Source organism: Taeniopygia guttata, chromosome 3 (genome assembly GCF_048771995.1).
Source record: "Taeniopygia guttata chromosome 3, bTaeGut7.mat, whole genome shotgun sequence".
NCBI lineage: Eukaryota > Metazoa > Chordata > Aves > Passeriformes > Estrildidae > Taeniopygia > Taeniopygia guttata.
In genome coordinates this window covers 35676998-35703158 of record NC_133027.1, presented here as the reverse complement: position 1 = coordinate 35703158, position 26161 = coordinate 35676998, and the positions used below count along the sequence as shown (strand labels likewise).

Below are 26161 nucleotides of genomic sequence, written 5' to 3'. Positions count from 1 at the left end.
AGCCAGAGTCATGCAGTACACAATGGGTTGTATGCAAAGAATTTCAGAGCATACTGAAAACAAACGTCAGGGCTAGCGGTACAAACCAGCTAAGCACCTGCTCTGCCCCGGTGCTCTCCATCCTGACCAGGCATAACCCCAACCACCGCAGCTGAAGCCAACCCACAGCTAATTACATCAAACATGTGCTCCTGACTGTACGAAGCTATGCAGTCCGTCCCCTTCGGGAAAGATTGGATTTCATGACCATTTAAATAGCAGAAGGAAAGTGAAACTTGAACGTGACTCAAGCGCGGAGGCCCAGTTGCTGCGTGAGGCCGCGCCGGGGGTTCAGCCGGGTCCGGGCCGATGGGGTCCGGGCGCGGTGCTCAGCAGCCCCCGCGCCGAGCCCAGCGTGACGAGGCAGAGCGGCGCTGGCGAGCCCCCCGCAGCAGGTGATCCCAGACCGGCCTCCTCCTCCGGGCGGCCTCTCCGCCGCGCTGGAAGGCAGCGCAGCCCGCATCCCCGCCGGGCCGGGCAGGGCTGCGGCTCCGCACCCGCTGCCCTTCGCACCTGGCGGCCGCCGCTGCGCGCGGAGCCGCCGGTGACTCAGCGGCTCGCCGGTGACCCCCGCCCGCGGCGGCGGCGCCTCGCCACGGCTCTGCCCCCTCCCTCTCTGCCTCCCGCCCTCCCGGTAGGATCATCCCACCCCGCCGGGCGGTCACCTCAGCAGGAGGAGCCGCCGCCACTTTGCCTCCGCTCCCGCAGCGACCTGACTGCAGTCAGCCCCGCCGCGCCGCACCATGCAAGCAGGGAAGGGAGACGAGAAGAAGCGGGACGCCGCCCGGCCCCTGCAGCTCACCATGAAGAGGGGCTACGAGGTGCTCCGCGACCCCCACCTCAACAAGGTAGGGGCGGGCAGCGCAGGTGCGCCGCTGGGCGAGGAGGGCGGCTGCCCTCTCCCTCGCCGCGGCCCCCGCGGGCGGCCATCGGTGCTGCCGGGCGCTGCCCGCGGGGCCGGGGCCGGGGGCCGCCTCTGGCCGCCGCCACCTGTCACGGCGCAGCGGCCGCCGGGCCGGGGGCGGCGGGCGCGGGGCAGCCGCACTTCCTGCGGGCCCGGCGCCGCTTCCTCTTCCTTCGGGCGGCGGGGGGCGGCCGGTGCCCTGCCCGCCGCCGCCCAGCGGGCCCGGGCCGCGGAGCCATCCCCCCGGCAGCCCCAGGGGACAGGAGCTGCGGCAGCAGCAGCACGGGCAGGAGGATGCTGCTGAAAGTTACGCCGCTCTGATATGAGTTCCTGCTGCCGTGCTTCTGTGCTTCTCTTTCTTTTCCAATCCTCTTTTCCACGGATGCTCCACCTCGTTTCCTGCGGGCAAAAGTGGCTGTTGATGCTGTCCTGCGTTTTGTCCCCTGGCAGGGTGTTTACCACAACTGTTCCTCTTGGAGCTCCAATATGCAACTGCAGTTTCTCCTTGCTCTGCATCAGCGAATGCAGGCAGCTTTTCTAAGAGATGCCATAGCACAGCAAAACCTTTTTGATGCACTTCCAGTTTGCTTAAGAATAGTAATTCAGCTTGATCAAACTTTTTAAATGTGTAAAACTAATCTGGGAAACATAAAACTGAATAGAGAAGTGTTTGCACAACTGCCTTGATAAAGATGCAAAATTCATATAATAGAATAATTAAAGTGGCATGACAAGCCCTGAATTTACTGCAAAAATGAAAATTGGTTAAAGGTAGATAATAAACCGCATTTAGCACATGAAGCCTTGGTCACACCCTTACCTCCAAATTTCACCTTGCACGTTAACTGGAGTGGTGCTCTGACTTGAACGTCTGCATTAGGATGTATATGCGGTCATTCTGCTTATTGCTGAGTTGGATAAATTGACAGAAACTGTGTCTCTAGTTTGACTAGACAGGTTGACTCATCAGTAAAAGCTCCATGTGTAAGTTAGATGAATAGTGCTTTTATTAGTCTTGGTGCTTGACTACAAAGTTTCCTTAGAGGCTGTCTTAAGTCTGTGTAGGCCTGAGAAGGTCTCCTGAGGTCAGGTTAAAGCAGAATTTACCAAAATATAAAACTCCCAAGAAGAAACCAAGGAGAGGCTGTTTTGCTTGGGTTTGCGTTTTAGCAGCTGTATTATTAATGGAAAAATTCTGATTCAGCATAACCAGGAAGGCCAACCCAACAGAAAACTCACCTTGTTTATAGAAATAAAAGGGGGCCTGTTCTAAAATGAATTGACTGGAGGGCAGTCAGAGGCAGACTCATTGCAATGCTTATGCACCTTACATCTTGCCTCTGAACAGTGTGCAGTAAAGATGGGTCATCACAGATTAGGTGCTAAAGAGGAAGGGTTTTGCTTGATCTTAATTTACAGAAGACAAGAGTTACACAATATTCTGAGTTCAAAGAGGTCCACAAGGATTATCAAGTCCAGTTCTTAACTGAATGGCCTGTGTGAAGATCAGACTGACAACCTTGGTGGGTTAGCACCATGCTTTTCCTCAGTTAGGCTTTTTTCTTTCATACTCTCACAGCTGTGGTATATCACATGTGTACTGTAAAGCAGAGAAGCAGGAAGAAATAGTTGTTCATTACCGGCCGCATTTGCCCAGTGAACAAAATTTGATGTTAGAAATGCTCAGCTGAAAAATCTAGTGTTTGTGCCTGTGAGAAAAGTCTGGTCTTGGTCTGTAAAAGGATAGGTAATCCTGTTTTCTGGCTGAGACAGGTGATGTTTTTTGTGGGTGTAGATGTACTACACCCCAGTATATGTATATACACCCACACTCTAATATGTATATATTTGATTCTGTATAGATGCACTGAACTCGGATATGTTGAGGACTGCCCACATGGTTGCCAGTTTGATAGCTTGTGGCCTGCCTGCACACCTGGAAGCTGCTAGTCCCAGTTCACTTTCTATTGTCAAGGCCGTTAAAAAAAGCATCAGGTTGCTGAGAATTCAATTTAAAGTAGATAAAATATCTCCTTTAGTGATTCTAAGGTACATGGATTTCTTGCAGTCATGCAAGATGCCAGAACTTTCTGCTATCTTTGCCCTGTCAAGGAGTTGCAATTTCTTAGGATCAGTGCTTTCTTTTTGATATGGCGCCAGTTTTAAGAGGTCTATTTGCACTTATGTGGCAAAAGTAGACTATAAGTACTAATTAGTGGTCTCTACCCTGGCAAGCTGGTAAAACTGAATTGTGCTTCAATATGTGGAAGCTTGGGGCCTGTGTCCTCATTCCTTTTCTCAGACAAATTGAAAATTTTACATGGAACTATTCATACTTGAACACCTTTAAAAACATATGTAAGAAGAAATAAGTGCTAGATTTAAAAAGAAAAAGCCCTAGTCAAAACAGAAAACACAGTCCCAAAACCCTATTTCTATTTAGGTGCTCCATTCAAGTGCCCCACTCATTCAACAATAAAACTGGATTTCTGCACGCTTGTCCATTGCTTTTTATACTTACCCTTCCTGGCTTTTGAGAGAAAAGGATGTGTGAATGCCAGGGTAAACACCCAGATTTCTTCTGCTTGGCCTCTACTTCTGCTTGGATGGCAAAATAGACTCCCTAGGCAATGTCATTCTTAAATCCTTTATGTTTGACTATGCTAGTAATTCACAAACATGTCCAACCTTCAGCAGGAAAAAGTTCAATAAAAAATGTTTGGTGGTTTTGTGATTTGTTTCCCCTCCCTCCCCACCCCCTGTAAAGCATTTTAGGTCCCTGAATGGTTTGTGCCATCTCAGCAGCAGTGATACATCAAAAATCATGACAAACAGTGGATTGTAACAGACTGAATTTAATTACTTGAGGACGTGTGTCCAGGTCTATAGACAATAATTGTAATTCAGTTTATTGTCTGAAATTTTAGGCTGTTAGTGTTTAAAAGCGTATTTAGAGCCGTTCTGGTAATTGTCTGTCTTTTTCCCTCAGGCAAACAAAGCACATTGTAAATAGCAATTGCAAGGAAAACAAACACAGTTTCACTTCTTTTCACTGAAATAGATTTGGCTGGGAGTTGTATGCTCTTTAAGCTGATGAGCTGCAGAAGTGTGGAAGTAATTTGCTCTTTCCCTACTGTAAATCTCATTTTTGCTTTATTCAGTGGACAAGTTCATAATTTTAAGGCACACAAACAGTTTAACACTACACTTTCATCTTTAATTTTTTACCTTTTAATATTTAAGCAAGCCACATTTTCCCATAAGCTGGTTATTTTCAGAATCTTGGTGCAGAGATAGAAAAACACGCGTTTCAATACAAAACTTCCCCAATAGCCTCTGTCAGTTGCCAAATGTAAACTCTTCCCCGACTGAGAAACTTTGCCATTGGAGAAATGTTTTGTTTCCAGACTGCTTTTATGTTCTTGCAGAGCGATTCAGTGAGCAGTAAATAAGTGACTCTATTAAATCTAAGTGCTGGAGGGCTCTTTCTCCTCTCCAGATGTCTAATTTATCTACTGAGTGACTGCTGTTGTCATTGCTGAGTATAATGTGCTTGTAAACTGTTTTCTTTCTCCTTTTACTTTCTCTTTATTCAAGTTGCACTAAAGTGCTGTAGAATTACAGAACAGACTGTCTGATAGGGCTGCTCAATATCTGAGAGCAGTCAGTGTCCATCCCACCTGCCACTGCATTGGTATTTTACCCTTAGATGTCCCAGATGTGATGCCCCTGAACCTTAGGAGGTTCTCACTAAGTGGCATTAGTTGTTGGCTGGAGTTGATGGTCAGTGCATTGACTCACTATGGGATTTACTATAGAAGGACCATGCTGGAGTAGAGCAAAGGTCCATTCATCCCAGTGTTTTATTTGTAACAGTGGCTCAGCTGGAACCCTCAGGAGAGGGAGAAGAGTGAAGGTGTGTCTGGTGAATAATCAATTCCAGGCTGAGGGAATGAGCAGGTAGTTAGAGGGTCATAAAATTATGAACATATGTCTCTCCTATCAGTTTATACATGCTAGGTGTACTAATTTACTAAAAATCAATTGCAAACTTGTTAGAGAGACTCATGGACTTCCTATTTTGCTCTGCATTTTAGACAGTGGGATAAGAATGCTTGTGAAATACAAACAGATTTTGTTCTGTGCACAACTAGTTGCTTTTCTAAAAGAAAATTTGTTTTATTGGGTTACATATAAAAAGGGTCTTATGACTTTGACATTAGTGGGCAACCCTGCAACAGGTCTCAGAAAAACCAAACCTCAGTAAAAAAAAATCAGAAGTATTCCAGGGAGATTTTCTCTGTCTGATGGGTAAAATAGAAGAAGCATGTAAGAACTTCCTTTAAATAAATCTATTCTTTTATCAAAAACAAGCAATAGAAGACTGTTTTTCCTTCTATAGATAGTGTTTGTATTTTCACATCTTAAACTTGTGTATGCTTTGGGTGGGTCTTCTGGAGTTGCCAATGCCCAAGAATGCTGCTGTTGCCTTACCTGTAGATAGCTATTCTGGAAGAAAGCTGATGACATTGGGGATGGAGGAGGGAAACACTTATTTAAATTGCATATTAGAATTATCTATAATTAATAATTAATTTGTAAGATAGATTTTCTGGAAGTTACTTTATATTGCAAGGGATTATTTAATTTTAGAGTGGTAGTAGGTATGAAAGTGTGTTTTAGATGAGAAGATTGTTGGTTCCATGTGAAAGTAAAGGTATAATTTGAGGAATTCTTTTTAGTATCGTTGCTGATTACTCTTACTGTGTTCTGCTTTCTTTTAAGACTTTGAAATTTTTAAAAGTAACAATTCTTGGTTCTTATCCCTTCCAGGTCACATAGCAGAGCAATTCTCATCTTAATAGGGATAACCACATGATTTTTCAGGTCTTTGACAAGAGTACGTGGTATAGTGGTTGTGCTAGCAAAAAAAGTGAATGAATCTGGTCTTTGAAGCATTTTAGAGTGAACTTCTATCAATTTTGCCCATGTGTTTGACAAGCATTACATTTTTCATCTCTTACTGGGATCTTTGACACTAGTTGCTGTTCTGAACGGCAACTTAAACCAGGAGGCTCTTCAAGCGTGAGGTTGGCTCATACAAGAACTATTTGCTCTTTAACAGTCAAGATCCTAAATTGCAGGCTGGCAGAATGCAGCTACCTTGTTTGCTTGGGTTTTGGGCAAGGGTGTGAGCTTGATAGTGGCTCACTGGTGTTTACCATAGGGCTGGGTGTCACACTGGTAGTGTATTCCTCCTTTCTGTAAGCACCTTGTTGACGTGTGAGGGAGTAGTCATCATGCAGGATGCTTTTGTTTAAGTGCTTTTATTTTCAGTATGAGTGGAGGGGCTGTAAAAATAAATTCTGTGCTTTTTCCCCCGTTTCTTATTTTAAGGTAGGTTGTCTTGCTACTATTAATAAGGAGAAAGTCTTGGAAAAAGCATGAAGTGTTTAAATCAGTGTTTATTTTGTCACTGTCTTCTATTAAATGTGTACAGCTCACAGTGTTCATAGCCTTTAATCCTTTCTCCTGACCTAGTAGGTAAGTTGCTGTGGTTGGTGTTCTTTTCGTCCTGTTGGCCTCCAGTTCTTTGCTTGCAGTTTTGAAACAGAGTGCTGAGACAGCGAGTTGGGAACAAAGTTCTGTGACTTGAATTAAAAGCAAATAAAATGAAGGAGAAGAAGTTATGCAGTAAGCTAAAAAGCATTAATAGCAACTGAATAGTGGCGTAAGTTGTGACAGGAAGCTGAAACCTAGAACTGTCTTGCTGCAAATCTACTTCAGGCATTAAAAACAATTTTTGGTTGTGTAATTTTCATGTGAACTTTAGTAGTTGAATATAAAATTGACCTTTTTTACTTTTGATTGAGAAATCTTATGGCCATTGGTTATAAATGTTATTTGAATAGAAACATTAATCCTGGCACAGAGCACCTTGTAAGCAGGATCTCTGTATTTAAATTCGGTTAAATGTATCTTTTGACAGTCGGTTTTATAGAGATGCTGGCCAGAGTACTTGAGTTTTGTTTTTTAATCCTATTTATGGATGCTGACAATAAATAGGAGTAGAGTTCACTGAGAAATTTTACTTCTGTCTAGGTAAAATAAACTGCAGAGAGTATCTTGGAGTACAGAGGTTCTTACTTTGCATTCTGCATTTTATATATCCAATTCTGCTCGATCAGTGTCTTGTATCAAGCTGTTGCTGTAAAAAACAGAAGTTGCGGCTGTAGGAGGCACAAGATCCTCTCCCCCAGCCCTGCTTGCCTTGTGGAGGAGAGGAGGAAGCAAACTGCTTGTGACAGAATGTTTCTTATTAACCAATGATCAGAGGTTAAAATGTGCCATCTTTGCTTTGTCATGCTTTTCTTCCTTGCCTGTTCAGGTGGTTCTGGCTTCTGTTGCCTTTGCCTGCAGGGGCTGATGCAGTTTCATGCCAAAGGTCTCCTTGCTCCAGGATCTGGAGGTCTGAAAGGGAGTATTAGTTCCCTTCAATAATTAGGTCCTTCATTAAGTTTTTCCCAGTTTATAGTTGAAATTTTTTAATGGAACTGCTGTTTTGAAGAAGCTTCAAAAGGATTATTTAGTGGAGGATGTGATCCTGGGATTTCAGCTGCAGTAGCAAGTGATTTGTCCTCCCTGCAAATCTGAAGGGCTCTTGTAAGGTGTCATTTGTGCTCCCCTGGGTGGAGCAAATGTATGGAGGTTGCCTGTGTGCTCTGTTGCCCATCATGGCTAGAAGACTAGCATGGAAAGGGCAGAAAAGCACAGAACAGCACTATTGGTTTGTGTGCCTGTCAAATGAGATTGGTTATACAATAATAAAGTTTGCCACTAGTAAGCCATTAGTGAAGCTTTGAATGTTCATGTCAGTCACGGACATAATGACCAGGCCTGGCCTGTGACTGGGAATAGTTTTACAGAAATCATCTCTATTGTCTGGTTTAACATAAAACCAAGCAGCTAAATCTGGTATAGGAAAAAAGCAATAGAATGTGGATTACCAGTTTGTAATATATGGTAACCAAAATTTTGTACAAGAAACTGCAGACAAACATGACACAGCAACCATGTACCCACAAACTAGGATAGGCAGGACTTGGAATAAATCTCCCCATGGACTATGCTTTAAATTGCAAGAGACTGGGGAAAGGCTTTGGTGCTTCCAAGTGTTTCACCTGATGTAGGAATTCAAATATTTAAATTAAGATGCTGATGGTTTCTATTGAGAGGCAGAGGATGAATTTGAGTTGATGCTAGAATGTTTTGAGGTACCATTCAGGGAGAAGAGTATCATACATAGTCTCCAGCACTGCTTTTTAGAAGGGCTTGCAGTTATGAGAAATCTACCTTGCCCAACTGATACATTTAAGAAGTGTTATTTATTGTTGGCATTGTATTCTCAAAACCTATGAAGTGCCTTGTGGTTTTGAAATTGCAACTGTGCAAACTCTCTGTGGATTGTGTTCTGTATCTATTCATCTTCAAAAAAAAAAAATCAATCTTGGATGGAGTCAAGGATGATAGGGGAGACCATCTAATGGGTGCTTTAAGAAATTGTCAAAATAAATTGAATAATTTTTATTACTATTCACTCTATGCAGTCTGCATAGATTGAGCTGCTATGTCAGTCACTCTACCTTAACCTTTCTCCCCTCACTAATAAATTTATACCTTTGATTGAGAGGTAAATGATTGCTGTCAGGCATACTGATACTGAATCTCCATGAATTTACATTTTAGAAATATTTATTTATTTTATTTTTTTTCTAGAACAAAATTACATGCTTCCAAAGAAATAAGAAAATTGTTGTGTAATTATGTGCTAGGTTATCATTATGACTAATTTTCTTGATTTTGTGACATGCAGCATGATAGTAGGAATTTTAAGGTTGCCTCAAAGGACTGTCAGTGTGACACATTACAGGTAGCTCCAGGAGCTGGAACTGACAGGATCTCCCAGCCACAGGAAAGCTAAGGATTGAACCATTCTCACAAATAAGCTCATGGCATTTATGAGGTTGATAAAATATGTATAGGAGATATTAGGGAAAGATCTAAGAACCTGATCCTCAGATTTAATAGTGTAAGCAGAGAGAAAATGAATGATAGAAGGATTCAAGAGAGGAAGCTGATACAAAACTTTCATGAAATTGATAATGCATTAATCCTGGTGCACTAAGCCTTAAAAATACCCAAAAAACCAACCCATTGTCATCTGGAGAGTTTGAGCTCCTTTAACCTTCACAAATTGCTTGTTTCCTAGCAGCCAGTGTAGAAAGAAACGTTGAAATATTCATAGTTTGCAAGTTAAGTGGTTTTGGCTAGTCTGACTAATTTGTTTAAAGTGATGAATATTACAGTATCTCATTTTATGTTTAATTAAGGTGACTTTAACAATCCAAATCTTTGGGTAATTAAAAATTCTATGGAGAAAGCTAAGTTTGTTTCTGTTAAAAACATGTCTCTAATTTTGTCTGAGAATTACTTGTGCATATTCCTTGGCATAGTTTATTTTAGGAGTTAATGAAAAATAACCCCTGCACTGCATGCATAAGGAAGCTTGTTTTGGTTTTAAGATTTGCTAATGTAATTTGTTGCATAATTCTGGAAGCAAAAATCCTGCCTTAGAAGAAGGAGGTCACGGCGCACCCTGGCTCCTTGCAGAGCACTGTGTACTTTCTGTTCAAATCAGCGTTTGTAATTTACTTGGATACTGTTAGTGGCTATTCCTGTGTGAAACATAATACTCTGAGCAGGACCTGGATTTGTTTACAATATAGAGGAAGCAGAGGAAGTGCTTTTTATATACATAACACATAACATAGAACTGAAGGAAAGAAAGCTCTTATGATCTGAAGGCTTCTGGCTTTCAGCCAAAGATGTGGAAATATGTCAAAATGTAGTTTTCTGGTGTGGGAGTTCAGAAAGCACATTCGTCAGTCCTAAGATATAAGTGAGACATAGAGTAATCACGAATTTTATCATGCTTGTTTATGATTAGGTTTTACCTACTTTGTTTGAGTAGCAGCTGTTACTAATTTCTGGCTTAGAAAAAAAAAATTCCCCTCAAAAAACAAAGTCTAATATTAAAACTAAATCACTGTTCTGCTTCTTCTTATCCCTCTTATCATTAGAAGTGACTTGAAAAATTGAAAACCCCCTTGGTTCAATGTAACTTTGCTTAAATAGATGCAGTCTTGAGTCTTCTGTTAGCATTTTAGATTAATCTGTCTTATTAATGAATTGTATTTATCTTTATTGGAACTGAGTAGGTGCTGTGAGGTATGAAATAATTTCATATCCAATTCAGATTGGATATCACAGTTTAGTTTTCTTCCTCTTGTCCCTTGTGAATGATACCCTTTTAAGTTTTCTTTTGGCATGGAATTCAGATAGTACTGCTCTGCATGAGAAGAACAAGAATTACTTTGACATACATAATTCCTTTTTCCAAAATGGCAAATATAATTCTGGCTTTTTAATGACCAAGAAAAAAAAAATCTTTGCCTTAAATTGGTCCTGGAAGGGAGCACATAGTGGTGATTATGAAAGAGGCTGTAATATTTATGGTACTGATGTCTAGCTGACTTACTGGATTTCATCCTCCAGACACATGACTTTACAAAGCAGATTTGTGTGTGTGGGATGTATTTACAAAAGAGACAGTAAAGCCTCTTTACCTAAACAGTAAAAAGGGTTCAATAGTTACAGGTAAAAGTCAGAATAGAAGAACATAGTATTGTCCAAGTAAAATGAATAGCTGAGTTTGCCAAAGCACTTAACGTTGGTTTGATTCGATTTGAATCTGTACTGTAGAAAGGTAAATGTTTCTGCTGCTATTTACAGGAAAATTGAAAAAAATGAGAAAATTAATTTCAAAGTTTTGATTTTGTGCTGTAGCAGTTACTGGAGTAATTCCCTAAGGTCCTTAGGTTTGCATAGCTTTGGTTTGGCCCAGACGTAAGCCAGTTTTAAAAGTTATGTCCTAGGAGGAAGGGCTGGGGAAGAATGAAGAGCCTTCTTTAGGGGATTGGGATTCAGGCTCTTGGACCTTCTGCAGGAGTGAGATCTTGCAGCAGTTTTTTTCTTATCTCTGTCCAGTCTTTTCAGTCTTCCTCAGGTCATATGTTTTAGGTGACTGCTTGGCATGTTAATTCCAAAGGTTTCTTTGAAATTCTTTCCTCGCTCTTGGCAGGAACTCAGTTGTCCTTTCAATTCCAAGACATCATCTCAGTATGTTTCAAGTTGCCTCTATCCCAGGAGTCCAGGAGTGTTTTGAAATTCAGTGATGCGAATTTACGACTTACTATAATCTTGGGAGAGCATAAAATCAGCGTGGTTTATCTGGTTTTGTGTTGTTGCTTTTTGTTAAGACAAGAGTTCATGATAGATTCTCTGAGGCTGAGGTTTACCAATTGCATAGCTTTCTGTAAATGAAGTCTGGATAAAGCATTACTCTTGTTCATGTAATAGAGGATTTGGCATCTGCCTGGTTTTTTAGGTCAGTCAGGTGTCAGGTAAGAAAATAGCTTGCTAATTCTGAGTTATGTTTTTTAATTCTTATAGAACATGCAAATAGTTACATTTTGCATAACGCAGTCGTTGAACTAAATGCATCTATTGTAGCTGAGGATAAATAAATTTGGGTGAGCAAAGAGGTATCAGAAAAGATGTCTTACTGTGCACTGCAGTGCAAAGAGGGCTTGCAGCGCTCATCTCAGCAGCTGCTTGAAAGGAACACTTTATCTAAGATCAGAAAAAGTAGAGCATCTCACTTTGCATCTTACCTGGGGAAATATAACCAGTGCGGCTCTTTCTTGTAGCCCCTCACATTGTGTTTGCTGTAAGAGCAAAAGTGTTCCAGGTCAGGGGTCTGTGTGAAACTGGAACCTCTTAGCTCCTGGCAGGCTGTTTGTAGTACTGAGCTCTTGTGCTTCTTGGTGTACAGGGATAAACTCCAAGTAGGAAATAAAAAGTGAGTGCTTTCTTTTGAAGTGTAATTACTGCAAAAAGAAACATTTCTATAGGATAAAGACACATTCTTCAAACTGACATTATTTCTTAAACTTCCTAAACTTTGTGTGGTTTATGGCAAAAAGTAACTTTCTTTTGGTTTTATAGTTACCAAGTCCTGTAACTATTCTTTAGTTAGGAGTAGTGGTTAAAACACAGGTAAGAAGAATAGATGAATATAGGAAAACATCATGTAGTTGTCATAGTGTACCACCAGCAGTTTAAACAGGGGGTGTGGCTGACACTCACCCTTTCTGGTTTGCTTTGAGGTACACTTGACAAATCTTTAAAAGCTTTCTTTGTCTTACTTCAGAACTATGTAATGCATATGAGAACACACATTCTCCCCCCCCCCCCCCCCCATCCCCCTTAATTACTGAGCTTTGCTTTATCAAGAGAGACAAAATATTGTAGATTGGGCACTGGACTGGAAACTAGGTCATGCACTAAGAATATTAAATATTTGTAATTTAGTTTTCTCGTCTGAATAGGCAAACAGCATTTGAGAAGTGTACAGGATGAAAACTAGTATGAAGTACTTGGTCTTGTGTAATTAGTTATTTTACATAGTGTTTATATCATTGTCTTTATACTGCTATAATCTAGTTTCTATGTACAATTTCTTTCCTTGGTGGAGGGAATAATCTTCTAGATTTTGCAGTGATCAGTCAGCAAGCTGATAGCTCTTTAAAGAAGTCATATCTAAGTAGACCTATGTTGAATCTGTATAGTCCTGATATATTTTATCCGTGTCCTTTTACTTTCTGCTGTATTGCAGTTAAAAGTAGAGGGGCTATTAATGGATGTGCAGCCTCCTGAACATACAGTTTTCTAGATCCTTGAAAATCCATTAGACATGACTGCAAATCATGGCCCATACTGAATGCTGTGGGGGTAAAATGAAGATCTAAATAGGCAGGAAGGGCTCATCCATCTGTGTAGCTAAACCTGCTCCTGGCTTCAGGCCATGCTGTGCCACATGCAGATTAGTTCCAATTAGATGAAGTAGCTGACCCTTGGCTGCCTCCTCTAAGCCTCATGGTCCTGGGCAGCATTCGGAGGGTTGCCTCCATTCCAGCTGAATAGGGAGAAGAGGTGAGAAAGTGTTCAGTATTTATCGCCTGAACGCCTGGGGAAACTCAGGTTAATGCTTCCTGCAAGAAAAGGTATTTTAACCTCCAGCTAGATGCTGTTCAGTAGTTTTTAACTCAGTAAAACTTCACTTCTTTCAGAAGCTAGAATTCATGTCTCCAGGACTTAAATGCATGTCATGATGTGAATGAGGGCTGACTTTCTAAGGGTATATTTAACTGTCTGACGATTTTGCTAGCTACTGTATAGGCAGAGGTGATACAAATCTGACACCCACTGTTTTCCCAAAATTAAGAATTTAGGTGTTCATTCCCTAGAGAAATTATCCTTTGTGTATAAAGGCTGAATAAAACCACCTTGTATACTGGAGCTATTACTGTCAAAGATAAATTTTTGAATTTTTTTGATTCTTTCCTAGCATATCCTAAAACAAATACCTGTATATGTCTTCTAATTAGAAGGAGCTGCATACATTTTCTTTAGGTATGAATTCTTATGATATTCTTGGAAATCACACTTCTGTAGTGTAAATACCCAGGAAAATAAGATTTAGTTTAAAAGATAACTCAGTGAAGGCTTAACAGTTATCAAAATGAATCTATTTGCATACCAAAATATAGAATGATATCCTAATCCTATCCTATTTTGTAATAATTTCTTAATTCAAAGTGGATTCCTTTTTTCTGTTATGGGTTTCAGCAGTGGCATTAGAGCCTACATGAGAAATTAATATCTATGAATCTAATCCTGAAAATAATTATATAAGTAGCTACAGAAAAGTAATGCTTGTCTGGCCATGCTCCAACTTGCCAGAATTGCAACTCTCAAAATATACATGGTAAGCATTTTTTTTTTTTTGTCCCTGAAAATACTTACTTGCATCTATTTACTTAAATACAAATAAATAATCTTTCAGCTACCATGAGGAAATGTGGCATATGCATCAAAGCCCCATTTATCTTGTACTGACCTGTTACTTACACTTCATTACTTTACATAGGCAAAGCAGAGCAATAGGGCAGTATTACACATACAGCTGTAGGGATCCAAAGCTGGGTCTCTTTGGTGAGTCTGCTCTGCATTCCCTGAATGTGTTATCCTCAGCAAGTCTAATTAATAATAATAGTAAAATCCTTATTAATCTCATTTTGGTGCTGTGGGTGTTGTGCTAACACTGTGAGAAATGCAACTTGGGTTAAAGATAGTACAAACAAGAATTTTTCCTATCTGTCCTGTCCTTTCTTCACTTCACATTATATGTTGTTATAGGCAAATGGATTTCTGTTACCCACACAAAAATGTTTTCAGGAGCAGAACCTGTTTTGGCTGGAAACTTAACTTTTGTTCATAGCATGAAGAGAGCCTCAGCCTCTCTAAATTGTGTTTGCTGCTGTTTGGCTCTGCCTTGAAATGAGTAGTTAAAGGAAAATGCATGTTAACCATTCAGTGGTTTTGTTAGATGTGGCATATGGGATTGCAGTATTTGAAGTAATCACAACAGCACATCTTGGTTTTAAAATAATACCTTCTAAACAAAAGTACTCCCTCTCTTATAGTCTTCCATGCTAAGGAGCTTTCAAAGAGAGTATTTTTATGAATGTTTTCCATTATTTAACTTACCCAATGTAGTCAGTGTTCTGACATTTTATCTGTAAAGTAAGTTTTGTCAAAGCATATTAGTTTAATTTTGGAGATTTTTTTTTTTTTGCGTATTTTAGTGTGTATTGCACTGCAATTGACCTGTCTCAATGAGGCTTTGCAATACTTTTTCCCAGATTAATTAATTAGTTATTTTCTGTTGCTAAAAATTTTGGTGCTTCTTGAAATGATCCTTTTTTCTGTGAAGATTGTTATCTGAATGATGCTTAGTGAAAGATGGTTGTAATATCACAGGGAATGTGAGTAAAATGTTATTATAAAACCCTAGTCTGATCCCTGTCAAAAGGGATCTCAGAAGTCCAACCTCCTGCTCAAGGCAGGGTCAGATATGGAGACAGGACAGGTTGCTCAGGGCTGTGTCCTATCAGGTCAGGAAAATCTCTAAGATAGAAACTGTACAGCTCCTCTAGGCAATCTATGTATGTGTTTGTACTCAAGAGGAATTTCTTTTTTCATTGTATTTAGTCTGAACTTCTCTTTTATCTTATGCTTGTTGTCTCTTGTCCTTCTGCTGTGTACTGCCGTAGAGAGCCTGGATCTGTCTTCTAGATAGCCTTAGCGTAGGTGCTGGAAGGCTGCTCTTAGGTTCCTCCCAAAACATTCTCTTTTCCAGGCTGAAAAAGCCTAGTTCCATAACTAGGGATATGCTTCAGCCCAAATCATCTTGGTGGCCCTTTACTGAACTTGTTCAAGTTTATTGATGTCTTTCCAATGTTAGAGACTCGGAGTTGGACTCTGCAATCTAATGAGTGCCAAGTAAGCAGGATGATCATTTGCCTCAGCCCATGTCATACCATACTGCTGCTGATACAGCCCAGGATACTATTGGCTGCCTTGTGCACACTGGTGGCTCCTGCTCAGTTTGCTGTCCACCAAGTCCTTTTTGACAGATCCACTTCTTCCCAGTCAGTCAGTCTGTCGCCAGCCCAAATCATTGCAGCCTGTATTGTTTACTTTCTGGATTGCAGCATTTTGCATTTGTCTTTGTTGAATTTCATAATGTTCCTGTCAGCCCATTCCTCCAGGCTAAGTCCCTTTGGATGCCAGCCCTGCTCGTGTGTGTGTGTATATCCCCACAGTTGCCCCTGTTTGGTGTCACCTGCACACATGGTGATTTTGTGCTCCATTGCCCCCTCCAGGTCATTGATAAAAGTGTTAAACAGGACAGGTCCCGTTATGTACTCCTGCAGCGCTCTTACTGGGAGGTGCAGTAGAACCCATTAACTCATTCTTTCTTAGCCCCATCATCCAACAGCAGCCTTTTACCCATCTGGTTGTCCACCCATCTGCACTGTAATACGCCAACTTGGGTGCATGGATTGTTTTGGATCAGTTGTTAAAGCCTTGCTTAAAATGACATAAATGACATATTCTGTCTCCACTTGTCTGTAAGTGAAGTCATTTTATCATAAAAGGTGATCAGGGATGATTTACCCTTGGCTTAAGGCCAGTCTGTGATTTCCTGCTTGCCTTTTTCTGTTCACTTCGGATCTTGATCTCTACTAGTCCATGGTCATTACACCTAAGGCTGGTGTTGATTACTGTATCCCCAGTCAGGTCTTCCTAATTTGTGAAAAGCCAATTCAGTTTTGTATCACCCCTGACTAGTTCACCCAGAATCTCCTAGATCATCTCTGACACGTTCCAGTAATCTCCTGGATTGTTTGTATCCTGTCATGTTGTTCTTCTAGCAGAAATGAAGGAGATTAAAGACTTATCATAAAAATAGGGAACTGTGATCTAGAGACTTACCTTGTGTATACTCAAGGAACTAGAACAGTTTGTCAGGCTGATATGTGATTACTATTATTGCTACCTGCTGCAGTCAGATTTTAGTTACTTGGCTAAGCATTTATATTCTTCTTATAAAAACAGCAGCGGGAGGAGGAAATGTTTGCATATACATTGTCTGGGTGCATGACATTTGGTTGAATAGGTGTCTCAGCAATATTGTACAAGTTTTGGAATACTTTAAGAAAAGAGAAGTTACTGTGTTTCCGGTTCCTGTGCTGCTATTGATGGAATTTTGACAGTGTGGGGTTTTTGTTTAGTTTTGTTTTTTGTGTGTGTAATTTTGAAATCGGCATTTCTGTAAATAAAATACAGAGTAATTAGGGCAGCTCCTTGAGAAGCTGGGGAAACACTTACTCCGGTAGATGTTCATTCTGTTTGTGTAAGTAGCTGTTGTGAAGGGAAGGTCTGTCAGAATCCTCTAGTTCTCATCCCATCCTACTCTTTCTGGCATGAGAGGAAGCCATTTGGGGCTGTTTCTGAAGCAAAATTTTTCACAGTAATTTTAAGGAATTCTTCTAATAACTACTAAGCGAACAATCACATCATCACTAAAGAACCTAATTTCAAAGATTGAGAATCTTCTAGCTGGGTCTACAGAGCTACTAAGCTGTGATGATTTTATTTCTTTCAGTTCCTATACCCTAATTGTTTTTACTCTCCTCAGCTTATTTAGGTTTTGGTGCTTGTACTGCAAGCCACAGTCCAAGTGTGCTGCAGACAAGACATAAAGCGAAGGTTTTAAAAGTCTCCACAGAAGCTGTCTTCTGTTCCCGTTGAGTGAATTATTAAAGTAGCTACTACCTGTGTTACTAAATAAAGTAATACAAAAGCTAGCAGTGGCAACTTGAATGTCTCCTGGCTAGCAACCTATAGATAGGTTGCTGTAGTTAAGAGTTCAAAACATGGTTGCTATCGTAACTGATTTCACTCACTTGAAAAAGGGGATCTTGCTACAATTCTGCCTCTGATACTTGGAATCTTTTGTTATCTGGTTTTTCTGTGTATTTTCAGCTCACAGCTGTTCCCATGCCAAGTACCTTTCTTAAAGCTTTTTTACAGCTTTAGGTTTTGCTTGGATTCTCAGTGTTCTCTGATAGTGATGCCCTAATAGTAGCTTAGAAACTGAGACTCAGAGTCACAGAATAATCTGGGTTGAAAGGGACCCCTGGAGTTTATCTAGTCCAGGTTTTTGCTCAAAGCAGGGACAGGTTCAAAATACTGCAGCAAGTGTGAATTATAATGAAACTAGATCAAAGGGAGCCTGGTGAACCTATAGCCTAGAGGAAAGAGGTATGCCTGAATACTTTTACCTTTGAGTTCCTGAAAAGGCTTGTCCCACTGCACTGAAAGGTTGCTGAATGTGCTGTCTACTTCAAAGGTGTAAAGCAACCTCCATGGCATTTATTGGCTAACTGACCACCTTCCTCAAACAAGCTGGAGCTCTACAGGCTCAGTGATCTTGGTGACTAGAGAAGAAACTTGACTGCTGGAGGTTTGCTAACTATGGAGTTAAAAGAGATAGGAGTAAATAGTAAAGCTTGGTTGGCAAAAAAAAAATACATTGGGGCTGCACTTGACTTAATGATAATAGAGTAGAAGTAGCACAGAAAAAGCCTTCATAAGTCAGCATCACCACTGCTCAGGAACCTCTTCAGGGAGAAAGCCAAAATCTGTTGTAGTTCCTCTTGGAGGTATGGGCTGCTTTTTTCAATTTGCAGTTGTTCTGAGTCATGTGAAATTCTTATGACTGCACAACTCAGAATAATTTAATAATATTATTCTTGCTTATGTTAACGTGTCAGTGGAAGTTTAACAAGTACGTAATATAAAAGAATGTGACATTTTTCTTTATTCTGTTGGAGAGAAAAACATAACACTTGCTGTAGCCTGTGGTCATATTAGAGTAGTTTCCATGCCAGTCTCTTACATCTTAATTAAAGTTATGTGCTCACATGTATAGATTTGCAAACAGTATGCAAGTAGTAAATGCTGCAATTGATGGCCTGTATTTGCAATAGTAAATGGCATAGCTCTGTAGATCAGACACCCAGAATATACAATGTTAAGGACTTTTAAATGAGATTTCGAGGTTTGGAGCTATTAAAAAATTGTTTGTTTTCTTTTGTAGGGAGCAGAGTATTTATGGTTGTTTCGTGTTTGGTTGGGTTTTTTGTTTGGGGCTGCTTTTTTTGGTACTTTTGAGCTAACTGTAACCTGATCCCATGAACTGAACGCCTACTTACAGCTCAGGCATATTACATGAACTCCTGGAACCTATATTCTAACTCATTTTTATCCAAAAAGAATTCACTTCAGGTGCTGCAAGACTGTTCCACAACATGAGTGAAATACAGTGAGTGGTGACATCCAGGAAATTTGATTCAAAAGACTCCCTTCAGTTCAAGTAAATACCTAATGTGCCTGTACCTAATATGTATCATTAAGAAATAAGGGATTCAAAGCCTTTAGTTGTCAGGGTTTAGGAAATTCTGTAGGCCCCAACATGTTTTAGTGCAGTAAAAATGTTTCATTGTATGTTTTAAATGTACACAGATGTATGCTGTGGTTTAAATCCATGCACGAGAAGACAATAACCTTAATACAAATTTCACTTTTATCAGATGCAATTTATGATGTTGCTGGGGCTTAATATACCCATGGTATATTGATATACCATGGTTTGTTTCTTCTTGAGCAGTCATCCTTCTCATAACAATGAAATGAGAGAATTTCACCTGTAATAAGATCAGTGAGATTTGACATGCATCAAAATGCGGGCAGCACTTTCCTGAGAGTATCCTGTCATTTCTCTTCCCAGCTGTCATCTGCCCCAGCTGTTAAAACTAGCAAAGGCAACTTAAAATGCTGCTGGCTTGCCTACCTACTGATAATTTGCTGTAGTTTAGAGAAGTATGTGATTTTCTAGAATGTAATGATGAAAGAGTGAAAAAATTGACATGTAGACCTGCCTATGTACAACATGCTTTTGCTTTTTTCCACTTATACATAGTGAAAACCTTCTCATTTGGGAGCAGTGCTTGCCCTGTGTGAACATAAGATAGGGTTTCTGAGTCAGAGTGATGAAAGTATTTCTGCTGCGCTTACTTTAATCGGTGTTCTAAAAATTAGGGGGGGTCCAATGTCCATAGCTACTGGTAAGGTATGCGTGTAGTGACATGCAGTGATCAAACCAAGTGCTCAAATTCCTGTATCTCTTACCACAGCTGGATGGCTATTGCTATCTTCCTGTCTAATGTCTTGATAAAGTACTATTTCATAGGAGCCATTAAAAAGCATTAAATAGCTAACTGCCTTTATGCTGTTAAGCTGGTAGTATCATGTTATAAAGTCTGTCTTGCTATTGCTTAGTGCCAATTCAAATGCAAACATTTGCATCTGATCTGGGGTTCAGTGCTGACCTGCTGCCAGGATCCTAATTGGGCTGCAGCTCCTCATGCTGGCAGGAACATACAGCATTTAAATTCCCAAACTCTGATATTTTTTAAAAAAATTTGTAGACCCTCCATTAATACATTTTTCTGCATATTCATTCAGGCATAAATCCCATAAAATAAATTAATAAAGGGATCTTAGAGCTTGTTTTACAAAAATGTGGAATTCAAGAACAGAATAAAGAACCGCCTTTTTAGGTAAATCATGTCCTGATAGCTTGTAAGACCATCTGCAGCCCAGCTTTCCCATGAGTTCTCATAGTATGGGAAGTGTGGGAAAGAACATACAACAGTGTTTATATTCATTAGTATTGGTGATGTATCTCTGATTTTTATTTTGTTTCACTGCTGTGTGTATACTGAATAAAAAATTTCCTAGAGTTAAAAAGTCCTCTAATAGAAATCACCTGGAAAATTGTTTTTACATGCTGTAAATCTTTCTGATGGTTAGACACTAATCCTTGACAAAATGTAAAACATTCATTTATAGGATATAGAGCAGGTCTGGATAGGGGTTTTGAAAACCAAGGCAGAATACAAATTGTGTACTTCAGCATTTCTAAGTGTCCCAGCCTGAAAGGTTTCCAGAATGTTTTTCCAGAATGTTTACTGTCAGAGTAGTTAGGTGTTGTCTTGTATTTCTAGAAGAGAAAGCTGGTGAAGTGCATGAAGGAATCACAACAGGAATTAGCTCATTCAAGGAGCTGGAACACTTCAGGTTGTCTAAATGTGTTCTGCTGGGAAAGTGTCTTGACTGATGTTCCATTTCCCCTTCTCTGCTTCAAAAACTGACACGTGACATTGCTATTAGCTCTCCCTTAAGCAAAGAGAGTAACAACACTCTTAATTTCAGACATGGTACTGCATTAACCAGGGTTATATATTAGTTTTCATTTCATTTGGTTGCAAATATGTGACCAGATTGAAGCAGTTTTTTTGTCAGTGTATGTGTTTAAAAGGTGGTTCACAAAGGCTGTTGAGCAGAAACAAGATACAGACCAAAAATTATTTAACCAGACTTGTTTTGTTTTTTATGGCATGAAGAGCTCTCAAAGGTTCTCTTGGGGAGGGATGGGCAGTGATTTTGTGGAGGGCTGAACAGAGGCTCTGCTGAAGCAGCCGTGTCAGTAGAGCCCTCTCATGGAGATGGGATGTGTGCCTTGCAGGAGGAAGCGTTTTGTCAGCATAGCTTTGCTGCTGTCTTAGACAATAGGGACTGACCTTCCAAAAGCATTCTTGTGTTGGCACATCCAGCGGCGCTGATGCTCATGTAACTGCTTGGCTGGAGTTTGTGATTTCCTCCGTGCAATCCAGCCTGGCACAAGCCATCTGTGCTGGCTTTATGTGGGCTGGTCCTGTGTTGGACAAGAGAGCTCTGCTGGGTCGTGGTATCTGCAGAGTCTGGGCTGAAGCAATGTCCCCGACAGAGGCATCTCTCTCCCCCTCTCCCCCTTCCCTTGCTGACCCTTCATACTATCTGTAGTGTTTCAAAAAATAGAATTTCTTTTCTGTATGCAGATAAAAAGGCTCTCTTCTGGAATTTTACCTTAAAATATATTAATCCATTAACTGATACTGTAGAGAATTATTGTTGAACTATGATAATGGGAGCTGTTTAACAATACGGTATTGGTAGGTTTGATAATCCACTCAGAATCAATGTACTTTAATGTTTCTGCAGTGTCCACTGGCTTTTTTGTTTGTTTGTTTCTTTTTTTACTTACAACTCTTCAAGGCTCAGAATTGACACAAAAAATCCCTCCAGCAATGTAATTTTTTTATAAAGTCAGACTTTAGATTTTTTCTACTTTGACAAATAATGCAAGTACAATATAAATACTGAGGAAAAAATTTGTCTATCTCTAGTTATCTAAGAACAATACTGAAACAAAAAAAAATCATGTTGAGACTATAAATATTTCTATGATCTAACGTAGAAGTGATATTAATTTTAATTAGGACAATACAAATAACACAATATGTGTATCTTTCAGCCATTAGTAATTTATATTAATTTACATTAAACTGTGGATAACATGATACTGTTAATTGGAGAAAATGAGGTTAGATTAATTTTCCCACTTTTTATAATCCTACATAATAGTTTCGCATGGAAGACCAGTAGATGATGCTACAAAAATTTTACTCAAAATTGAAAAGTTTGATTTAAATAAACTCAGTAAAGTTGCAAGTAATTATCAGGTAGTTATTATGCCTTCTTTTGTTGCAGAGTATTCACCTGTTGAACAGAAACTAATTAACTGCTATATTCTGTCCAGAAAAAGATTAAGTTAGAAGAGATTTCTTAGAACCTCTTACTCATTTTCTAAAATAAGAATGTGAAAATAAATACTTAAAATTATCTTTAAAAAAGTATTTCTGCAACTTTTTTTTTCATTTTTTAAGAATTATTGAAAACTTATCCTTTCAATTTCTAAAAAGCTGAATTTAGAAACAAAATACAAATCCAAACCCAAACGAACCCCACAATCCAGAAAATCCTGTCAAAAACTACAGAGGAGTAGAGGCTGAAGGAAGGCCAACCACACCCAGGAAAGATAAGGAAGGAGCACATATCTCAACGATATGAGAAAAGCCTTCAAAGAGAAAGTTAAAATTCACATGGGTATCACAGAAATTATACATGGCTTGTTCTAAATTTTACTTGTATGAGAGGAAACTTCAGAGCAATGTTGAGAGCTGCTCAGTGCAGACCACTACTTCTATGCTCTACTTATGATTTCTGTTCCACTGGGAAGTAGAACAAAATTGTTATTTCAGATAATGAAATGCTGTGGTTAAAGCATAATGGGCGGAACAACTTAGCATCTGTATGAATAAACTGTGTAATGACAGAGACTGCACTGTCTGCAAGCCTGAGGACTGCACATGTTATAAAGCAGGCTGCTTTTTGGAGTGACCTAGAAACGATGGAAAAATGGGCTGACAGAATCTCATGAATTTAGATAAAGGCAGATGAGCATCCCAGCAATTAGGATGGAATAACTCTGTGCAAGGGAACCTGTTGGGAAACAAGTGGAAAGAAGGCCTGTAGGAAAAGACCTGGGTGACTTGGTGACACAGTGGAAGAGTCAAAGGCCAGGAAGACAAGTTTGAGTGTTGGAAATTTGAAGTAGTTCTGAATAAAAAAATAGAAGGAAAAATTGAGGACAGTCAAGTACAGTGGGAGGCTCCTTAGAGAGAAGTGGAATCCCCATCCTTGGAGAGAGTCAGTACTCCCCTGGAGATGACCTTGAGCATCTTGGTGTGGCTGGATCTGCTCTGAATAGGGCTGGACCAGTGGACTTCCTTAAGACCTTTCCAAGCTGCATGATTCTCTTTTGTTTGTGGCTATCATGAGCTTCGTGCATATAATATTGCTTTGGACTTCATGGATAACTGCATTAGAAACATTTATTCTCTTAAAATTATTTTCAGTTGTTAACTGTATTTCTATATTTTTTAAAAAGACTTTATTCAAATTGATTCATAGTAGTGACATCTGGCTTCTAGGGAGCAATGGAAGATAATTTAAATGGGTAAGGGTGGTTCAGATGGTTAAATATGCAATGGTTTTATGGGTTATGTGGGACTGTAAATTATCTGGTTAGAAACAACATTTCTCTTTTCACTTTGATACAGCCAAAGTGCCAAATATGTGCAGGTTAGGTGCTACTAAAAGATATTAGCCCAATAAATCCCATTATTTCTAATCTGTTGTTCCGCTTTTCATTGATCAACTCAATAGAGACAAGGGTAAAATGTTATTCCATGGTTTAATATCTCTCATGGAGATTCTATCAACTTAAGAGCAATTTTTTTTTCTAAATTAAATACTTTTGACATATTATAATTTAGACATAGATGTTTAAACTACTTTAGATGTGGTTTATAATTGCTTTAATGGTGGCTTTAGCTGCCAGGAGACTATTAAGTGATGTGTGAGTTCATTACAACCACATGTTTTTTTGATTGCTTTTATCAAAGGGGGAAACAAGTTTGAGATTTTTTCAGTTGAGATATATATCTCAAAATATAATTCAGTTGAGATATATCCCTAAAAAGAAGCCTATGTAGGGCATATGAATTGTGGCCCCTTAAAACTGATGTTGGCATGACTTTTTTCCTATCTAACTTTGGAGAAAGCTCAGGATATATTTTAGTGGTTTCCTCTCATTAGGAGGAAAAAACCCCAATTTTTTAAAAGAAAATCAAACAATAGGAAGCAGTCTAGACCTGCTCTCTCTCCAGTGATAATTATGAAATAGAGCTAACCTGAGGAGATATTCTCAATTTCTGGTTAGGTGTTTCACACAGAGCCCAACATGTAGTTGGATTTATTGAGCGATGATGGAGGAAGAAGAAGATGTATAGTGATGTGTTTTCTTTTACTTGGATTTTATTCAAGCTGCCTGCAGTATTATTTATGGATATTACACTTTCTTTATTAAATAATCCACCCCTAAAGTCAGACCATACATCTCAAATCAGTACAAATGCTTGGAAAGCTTATGGAAAGCAAAGAACAGAAAGAGATAAGTGTTTTTTTTTTGTAAACAGAATAAGCAGTAGTGATTTTTGTAATATTGTTGTGCATTTGTCTGAACTGCGTGAAAACATATGTAATGATCCAGATGAGTTTTGTATTAATGGGTTAGAAAGTATGCTAAGTCTCTAGAATTTTATTGTGGACTTCTGCCAGTGCTGTGTATTTTCACAGTTTCATCTGAAACAAATAAACAAGAAAAAATGTTTTTCTCTGAAGGTTTCTGCATTTCCTGTAATGTAAAATCCCTCTTAGAAGGAGGCGAGTTGACTAGTTTTTGGTTTTGAACAGGCAGATTTCTTTAACAGTGTAACTGATAGCAAAGAATGAGAAGGCATTCAAACTTGACACAGTTGTTAGTACAAGATCTACTGATCTGCAGAGCTACATCAGCCCAGCCAAGAGGTTCTCCTGACCTACTTTTAGGTAACAAACTTGATTATCACTGACTCTAGAGAAATGACAAACATTAGATACCATAGTATTGTAGGTAGCAATCCAAACTAAACCTCTGGGACTTAATTTCTTTTACTTTAAAATTGTGTTTTCCTTCTTTTGTTTGTGCCAGAAGATGTTTCTTTGGCAAATTGTAGTCTATGGAGGAAGTTACTAGTTTTTCAAGAATATGTCTGTATGTGTAACAGGATAAATGGGGATTCTGGACCCATACAATCAGAATTTTCCAATTATCTGTGTTTATTTGAGAGTTGCATATATACCTTTCACAACCTGTGTCCCTACTTCAGAATGTAAAAGGTTAGCAATCTCTAAATGCCTCTCAGTGCATCCTCTCACATGTGGAAGAAATTAAGAGTATCTAGCAGAGGCATTTTTAATGTTTGATGTAGTACTACTAATGATAGACTAGTTTAAGCTCTTAAACAAAAGCATTCATTTTACAAAAGACTAATAAATAGTTCTGGTTCAACACAGTAGTTTAAAGATTCCAGCTTTAAAAACTTGCCAAACTGGGAGATGTTTTCCCCATTGATGATGTGTTTTGGGTACCTGCTTTGTTTGAGGGACCCTCATATTCCCCTCTAAATTGTGTGATTTGTAATTCCCGCTGAAAGCCGGCTGGGGCTTTGGATTCATCCTTTTGAGCTTCCAGTGGGATAATGCTGCCCACCCCTGCCTGGGAAAAGAAATGTTGCCTTTTGCAGTGTGATTTGAGCTTTCAATCCAGGCATAATTAGGAACAGACGGCAAAGTAAGGTTCTTTGTGTGTGCGGTGTGTGTGTGAAGCAGATTGCAGCAGTCCAAAGCTCTTCTGGCACAATTACTTGCAGCACCTGTTTTTTCCTTCTTGTGTTCATCTGAGCTTCATTTCTTCAGCCTTCACATTTGCATTCATGTGTGTTCTCTGATCTTCGTGTTCCTTACACAGGTTGGATTTGCTCTATTTTGTCCATGACTCCTACCTTTGAGCTCTCTTTCAGTTATTTGTTGAAAATAAATCCTGTTACTATTTCACTTGCTTTGCTGGCTCTTCATTCCCCATCTGCTTGGGCCTTCTGCTTAACTTTTCCATTCCCATTTCTTTCAGCCACACCAGTTTGACTTGCTTTCTCTGCTTACTGTCATGCTCTTTCAGCAGCTCCAAGCAACTCCTTGTTGTGCCTTTACTGTTCTTACTTTTCTTTTAGAAAAATCAGC

The 26161-nt window shown here is 39.6% G+C and overlaps 1 protein-coding gene across 1 annotated transcript in view; it reads left to right on the top strand.

The window, feature by feature from the left end:
• Window positions 1–553: 553 nt before the first annotated feature.
• ME1 (malic enzyme 1) overlaps window positions 554–26161 on the top strand; it is a 154591-nt gene continuing 128983 nt past the window's right edge. The window contains exon 1 of the mRNA XM_030267522.4: window positions 554–887. Coding sequence (XP_030123382.1) covers window positions 783–887 — 105 coding nt within the window. The 5' untranslated portion in view covers window positions 554–782. The remainder of the gene's footprint in view (window positions 888–26161) is intronic.